Source organism: Pinus tabuliformis, chromosome X (assembly GCF_031772625.1).
Source record: "Pinus tabuliformis cultivar Carrire ecotype Pingquan chromosome X, CPIR1, whole genome shotgun sequence".
NCBI classification, from domain to species: domain Eukaryota; kingdom Viridiplantae; phylum Streptophyta; class Pinopsida; order Pinales; family Pinaceae; genus Pinus; species Pinus tabuliformis.
This window is the reverse complement of record NC_142308.1, coordinates 1,195,206,735-1,195,214,738: the sequence shown is the minus strand read 5'-3', so window position 1 is coordinate 1,195,214,738 and position 8,004 is coordinate 1,195,206,735. Positions and strand designations below refer to the sequence as shown.

Genomic DNA, 8,004 nt, shown 5'->3' with positions numbered 1-8,004 from the left:
ATGGAAATTGGGAAGTCCCCAAATCATGCAAGATGATTTCTTGGCAATGGTAGGGTTCCCATTAGCATCATCATTTCTCAAATATATAGTCATTGACAAGAGTGATTGGGATGTAAGGTAAGTTCCTTCTATGTAGAAGAATATTAGACAAACTAATTCAAGTTAAGTATTTGTAGCCTATACATACAATGCACAACATCTCACAAGTACATCAAAGACCTTGGTTGAGAAGCTAAATGCACAAGTGTTCTTATCCTAATGGAAAACATATAGAAACAATGTCAACCACCACTCCCCCTACCATATCTAATCACCTTTCACCTCTTCTAACCTCCTCTTCCTTTGTTTCTCTCATCTCACACAATAATTCTCATTCCTTTGAGTCTCAACTATCTTTGGATTTTATTGCATCTTCCCTCTTTTCCTACTATACCCATGTCTTCCCTCTTTTCCTCCCATACCCATGTACATTCCCTCACTACTCACTTCCCATAACCATGTACATTCCCTCACTACTCACTTCCTCTGCCAACCCCTCACTTTTCATTCATGCTCACCACTTTCTCTCACCTACCCATTTCATCTTCCAAATTCACCTCTCTTCAACTAACCCGTCATACCCACGTTGGCTTGTCTCACCTATCTACTGCTTTACTGAACTTCTTTTGTGTGTTTGGAAGACAATTATTTTTTTTTAATGTAATTGGAATGAATATTTTTGTCTTTTCCATATTGGCAAATGATGTAAACATGGAGAATGGAAATATCAATTAGAAATCATTTGAGGAAAGAGAATCCAATCGAAAAGGTCATTGAAGGAAGAGAAAATGAGAGGATAGGTATTAAAAAATGTAGGCTTTCAAGAGAGGTCAATCCAAATTTTATCACATTGGGTATCACTATTGTTTCTCCTCCATCACAAGATAATATTAAGAAATCTTTAGAGAGAAATATAATTCTAAGCTTTAATGAAAATATAATAATTGTTTCATCAAAATAGGTTGTTGAGGCTAAATTACTATGAATAGATTTAGAGAGGCAATAGGTGTCATGAATTAGCTTACACTTAGCATTGCTTTTAGTTCTTCTACAAACACATGAAGGATAATAATATACAGAGGGATCATAATTGGATTTGGTAATATGGTTTTCTATTTCATTCCAAAATTTAATTGCATTTCAATGTTTTTATATATGGCATAAAAAATAAAAGGTGCCACAAATTTGGAGTTATTTCAAGAATAAGCATGAAAGAGGGGAGAATAGAAAAGTATATGTGTGCATATAAGCTCAGTTACAGAGGCAAGAAATAAAAATAACAGATATCAATTACTGTAATATAACCGCTGATATTACAAGGCATCTAAACACAAACTATATATAGATATCAGAAAGCAAAAATCAATTTACTTGGAAAATATATAAACAACTTCATATCCAAAATAAAAAGTAGTGATATATATTTAGGTAATAAATTGAAGAAAATACCAGAAATAATTATACTCTTCAAAAATAAGCGATGAAACCAGAACTATTATATCAATATCTTGAAAAACTATATCACGATAATAATAAGAACAGCAGCTAATGAATATCGTATCCTCCCATGGCACTTTACTCAGCACGCATAGTCCAGATTCCAAAAATAAGAGAGGAAGCCAGGCATATTATATCAATAACTTGAAAAACGATATCAATAATAGCATCTAATGAATATCCTATTCTCCCATCGGACTTTACTCAGCACACATACTTGACATTCCAGAAAGAGAGTTCAGCAATTTGAAATGCTGTAGGAAGGGCGTAGAAGTTATCCATCTCCTTTCCTGGTAGAATAGGCTGAGACACAACAGAAAGCTGTGATGTATATCCATCCTCAGGATTTTTGGGGCGGATCTCCACAATTACATTTTCAGCTACACAAGATTTACACTCATTTTTCAGCAGCCATATATATGAGGTGACCTGCCTGCCAGGAAATTTTGATAGTTCGCTCCACGTCAGCTTACATCCATCTTTGCCACCCACCTCGTTGGGATGAATACTGGAGGGATGCATACTGGATACCGGACCTAAAACCAATCCCCCATCCACAAAAAAACATAGCCATGATTTCAGGTCAGCTTATATCAAAATTACGAACATACTGCTAAAACAAAATACCGTAACAAAATGAGCGTACCAGCTTCATCTTAGAAAAGACCTGAACGTACCAGCTTAAAAATGACAGCGAAAAACACTAAAATAAGAATTAAGAAGATAGACGTACCAGCTGGTCTGATGGGTGTGACAAAATGACCACTCCCAACCAAAAGGAAAAACAAAACAGTAAACTGAAGTTGGTATTTCATCTCGCAAACTGTAAACGCCATATCTTCTGCTTGATTCAGTGACAGATACTCTCCTTCGCAAACAATACGCGGTTATTAAATATTGTAGGTCAAGCGAACAATGTTGAGATTTTATGTTTCACAAAGTGGCAAAAATCTCTAACTTATATTTGTTGTCAGAGGATTTATGGGTCAATTAGATTCTCTCGACTATAAAATACATGACCATACAGATATTGGAGTGTGAGAGTTTGTGAGGAAAATGATTATTTTGTAATCTCCTGATTAATAATAAAATTGCGGATGCCTTGTTCAGATATTGGAGTGTGAGAGTTTGTGAGGAAAATGATTATTTTGTAATCTCCTGATTAATAATAAAATTGCCGATGCCTTGTTTGGTAGACGTAGCCCAGATTGGTTAAGTAAATCACGTTGACTTACTGTGTCATTTGTATATGATTGAATTGCTGTGTATATGTTTTGTCTGCTGCACACCGTTGGCTCTAACAATTGGTATCAGAGCATGTTGGAGGAGCGCGCAGCGGAGGAGTGACGGGCCCAAAGTCTGCTGGTGGTACTGTGGAACAGTGGAACTGCGTGATTGAGCTGTGGCTGTGGAGCGGTGGCTGTGTGAACCTGCGTGGAGGTGAATCGTATGTGACCTGCGTGTCTGCAAACGATTGCTGGTGGTGCGTATCGCTGGTTAATTGGCTGCTGCTGGTGCGTTGAATGGCGGTAGCGTATTTTTTTTTGTGTATGGATTTTATTAAGTACGGGGTTTAGAGATGCGCCAGCCAGTTTTTTAGTTTCTGTTTAATGGGATTTCATGTGCTGAATGGTATATAGCCGCATCTTCCATGACAGTGAATAGAAATCGGTAGCGTATTTCTGTGCCAATAACCAGAACTCTAGTCGCCCACTGTTTATTACTAAGCAGATTGTCTCATGTTTTGACTTAAGGCATAGGCATTCTCAATTAGTTTATTTTTACCTTGAGTTTTTTTAATTTTAGTTTTATTAATTATATATAGATATTCTAACATTAAATTTAGTTGATAACTCATACAAATTTTTATAAAGGTATATAGTGTATTTTTTTCTATTTTGAAACATAGCTTCTAATATTTTAATTTTATTATCAATAATTATTGAGTAGATAATATCTATTTAGTTTTGACATAATATTCTAGAATATTCTTAGTCATATTTATAGATTAAATATTGAGATTTATCTCTAAAGTAGTTTTGTTCTTTCTTCACTTTTAATTAAATTGATTAGTTGAAAAAATGTGTTATGAGCATGTGTCATATAAACTATGGCACATAGTATTGTGGTGCAAACCTCTTATTTGAGTGTAAAATTTGAGGAAAAGTTTGCACCCTGAGAGATTTAATCTCTCTAGGAACTCAATACATCTAGAGTTAAGATGGATCTAGGATGGTTTGAAACATATAAGCTCACTAGTTCTAACAATTTACTATCACCGGTTTAATATCATACAAAACGACATGTAAAAACATAATCTTTGAAGGCAATGCAACAAAGTGAGAAAGATTATTTTTCCCAAGATTTAACTTTGCTCTAGCTCTTTTCACATAAGGTAAGAGCACCTTTGAATAGGCTACATTAGAGAAGAATACCACATGAAAAACAATGGATTGTGAAAACTTGGAACCCAGAAACCTTTATCCATAAATTTACTATTTTATCTCAATTTTATTTTAATTATTAATTATTAATTTATCTTGTTTCTTAATTTTTTAATGTAATTTGACCAATTATACTTATGAGCCTTACATTTAAAAAATATTCACATTTAACATCTAACACTTACATATATGACATCTAATCCTACACATCTCCCCTCTCATGGAATAATTATTAATAATATTAAAATAATTTAAAAGAAAGTTATAATTTGGTTAATTTTTGAAATTTTTGACAATGTAAGCTCATGGGGTACAATTTGTGATGTCTATGGGCATTTAAGCTATTTTTCATATTTTTGAGTATTCAAGGAGGTATTTCCATTCAATTTTCATAAATTTCTATTGGTAAGAGACTAAGTTTCAATGATTTATTACCATGGAAACATTCCAAGTTATTGCTATGAAATTATGAGAAAAATATGATTAATTTTAAATGTTTGCAAAAAAATTAATGATACTTTAATTTACAACTAAAAAACCTTAGAGCCCCAAATCCAATTCATATTGTAGTCATGTAACTGATATAAATTCCTTTATTGTAAATATTGAAAAATGATCCAAGAATGTAACACAATATTTACCAGTAATGTAGATTTAAGTCTGACATTATTATTTGTTATGACATATTAGTAGAATTGAATATATAAATATAGATATTAATTAATTCATTAATTAGTAAAACTTAAAATTTATGTCAACTTTCAAATATAACTATTGATGAATAAAACAATTACTTTAATATAATAAAATTTATTAAAAATTCATGAAAATAAAATAAAGTAATAAAATCTATTAAAAATTCAAAAATAAATAAAAATAAACTGGATAAAGTTGAATGCATATTTTCACTCACACACCAAACAAAAATTAGTAAAATAAAAACACTAAAACATTGTTTTAGTGTTCTCAACTCTTCTTTTATTCATTCATTAATTCTATGTATCCCATCACACCAATTACCAAACTCAGAAAAATGGTAAATAATTAATAACATAATCGCGTTGCCAACTTTAGCACATCTCAACAACCACCGCATATGAACTTAATAAGAACCTGAAAAATAAAATGATCACGTTAAAATCGAAATGTATATTTTAATTACAACTATACTAAAATAATCCACTTATAAAAAATAATAATGGGTTCGAAATCACAAATGCTATGCAGCGACTACAAATCAGAAACAGTAAATTTTATACACCCATGCATGATTCATTTCTGAAATAAATAAGATATCGGATCACCATTAATACCACTCACAAAAATTTGATCACTCCACGCTGCAACAGAGGTGATAATGGAAAAACGCCCCTCGACGAAAGCAATAAACTTCGAAAGGTTCTTCTGAGCATCATAATTTTTTACTTGTTCCACATCGATTGCTTACAAATTCTTACCGGTAGAGAAAAATTTCTCACAGCATCCTATAGGTATATTTGAAATCCACATGTATTCCAACGTGTTCCAAGCACCCATCTTCGCATCAAAAACTTCGGCACTTATGTATGCTCGAGGATGTAAATCCTACCCTTGTTGGTTCCACTGATTACCATAAATTTTCTCTGCCTGAAAACTTCGCGGTTTTGACTCATGGAAGGCAATATTGTCCAGGTGTATTCTTCCACATGGTAAACTGTTGCAGTAGCCAGTGCTTCCATGCTCATCATTGCCCCCATTGACCAAGATAAGTCCTACGCATAAAATAATTGAGCACACAGCACATAGGCTCCACGGTGCCAATCGCTCTGTTGAAAAGCTTCGAGTCTACTGCACCAGCACCATCTTCCTGCTGAACGTTGTTATTGCAGACCTTTCCTCCTGTATCGTTTCTGAAGTGTTCGAGGCTTCCATTACTATTTTTTCAATCAGATAATTGCCATTCCTTGGTGGATCCACCAAACAGTAATAGAAAACACTGGTTGGTGTCACAGGTGAGCCTATTGCGAAAGTGTTCTTCCAGGGAATTGCAGCTCTACGTCAAAACCAACGATCGATCAATGCAACAACAACATTTAGATCCTGCATCAAAACCAACAGCAGCAGAATAGCTATGCTATTGCAGAAATTCAGTATACATTTAGACAAAAATGAATTTTAAAAATCGAAGGCGTAATCGTCCAGCAAGGCCCATAAGAAACACACCAAGAAGCTAACCTCCCCGGCATGGGCATTCATGCAATGCTTTGTTGAGCGCGCTCAAGTTTCAAATTTGAAACAATGCTTTGTTGGGCGCGCTCAAATTCCAAATTTGAAATAGAGTGTGCCAGACACGGTAGGTTTCATTTAATGGATTAATTGAGTTGTGCGAGATGCAAACGACAGCCGCAGGGAAAAAGGCTTTCTACTCTATCTTACCTGTTCAGATCCCCTTCATTAATTTTGCCTTTCTAAGGATTTGTCAATTGCAATCATGCCGCCTGTTGCAGATATACTTTCTACTCTTCCAATCCCATTGCTTGGCCTCATCCTTTCTAAACTTCCGATCAGAGAAGCCGTCAGATGCTCGGTTCTGTCGAAGAGATGGAAATTCCTCTACACCCAAATTCCACAACTCACTCTCTCTCCCATTCTTCTTGTGCCCACTACTAGCCGAGATCCAGATCCAGACTCTGTTGCAACGGTGGAGAAAATAATCTCCAACCTTCTGATGTTGCATTCGGCAGATATTGAGGCTTTTCATTTGTTCACCTACTATCTGCAGTTTACTCGTGAAAGCGTATGGCAATGGGTGACGTACGCAGCCTCTAGGAATGTCCAACACCTGACTCTCTGTGATTCACCTAACCATTACTCTAATTTCCGTACGTATACCCCTGGAAGAGAAATCCCGCCTGCCCTTTTTACATGCACACATCTCGCTACGCTCAGGCTTTCCAACTACAATCTTAAGCATCTTCCGACCCATTTCTCTGGATTCAACCATCTCATTACTTGCTCCTTCGAAGGCATGCAGTTCACAGACGAGTTTTTATCCTGTTTTATCTCGCATAGTCCGTTTCTTCAGAAACTTACCCTGCACGCCTGCGTTGGCCTAAGGAAGCCTGTTATCTCAGCTCCCGACCTTACACATTTATCTGTACATGGTACGTGGAAGGCTTTAACGGTGAACTGTCCGAAGTTTAGAACTCTGGAGATGGTGTTAACTAACATAGGCGATCTGAGAATAAATGGAGTGTTGTTTCACGAACTTTCATGTTTAGTCTCTAAAATTAAAATGCAGTGTGGCAGCAATGTTGCTGTATTGTGGTTGACTTCGGGTTATGTTTCAGTAGAGAGAGTTCTTGAGATAGTGGGGAATTTCAAGACATTGAAGAAGCTCGTGATCAATGACATGTGGAGAAGCCAAAGACAGATGGTTGTTTTCGTTGATAATCTGCTCGAAAGGCTTCCTGGACTAACGCGACTACGAGTGAGGAGCATGTTTGATCTGGTAAGGCAAAAAAAGTATTATTTCACTTGCAGTTTTACGCTCTTCACTCTCTGCGATGGATTTTTCAATGGTGACACTTTTCTGCTTCTGCTAACATATCAGTGACATAACCGCAACGTAGTGTCTTGCGCTGTGTTTACGGACAAATCTAGCTGTGCGAAAATGAATTTGATCCTTTGATAATTTGAATGTAATTTCATAATTTCATAATGTATGAGCTAATGTAGAAATTTGTATTTAATTTCATAATTGTATTACAGATGTAGAAATTTGTATTTAATTTCATAATTGTATTACAGATGATGATGTCTATCATTATAATTATTATTTACTAGTTAGATCTATATTTATTTATGGTTTATCACTATAAGTAGTAGAGTAATATAAATTAAATGATGGATAAATAAGCATAAAAAAAAAACACTTATAGAAAATTAACTAAATTATAATATTATTTTGAATAATTATTATTATTATTAAAATAATTAACATATGAGTTAAATATATATATTTTCAAAAACATGTAAAAATATT

General features: G+C 34.6%; 1 protein-coding gene across 1 annotated transcript; it reads left to right on the top strand.

The window, feature by feature from the left end:
- The first annotated feature begins 6,450 nt into the window (after positions 1-6,450).
- Positions 6,451-7,575, top strand: LOC149144231 (F-box/FBD/LRR-repeat protein At1g13570-like). Its single transcript, XM_089452078.1, has one exon. It carries the CDS (start codon positions 6,451-6,453, stop codon positions 7,573-7,575), a length of 1,125 nt encoding a protein of 374 aa, XP_089308204.1.
- The last annotated feature ends 429 nt before the right edge of the window (positions 7,576-8,004 follow it).

Bases quoted from the DNA above. Each gene is read 5' to 3' on its own strand.
- LOC149144231 (XM_089452078.1), top strand. From the start codon at position 6,451: ATGCCGCCTGTTGCAGATATACTTTCTACTCTTCCAATCCCATTGCTT.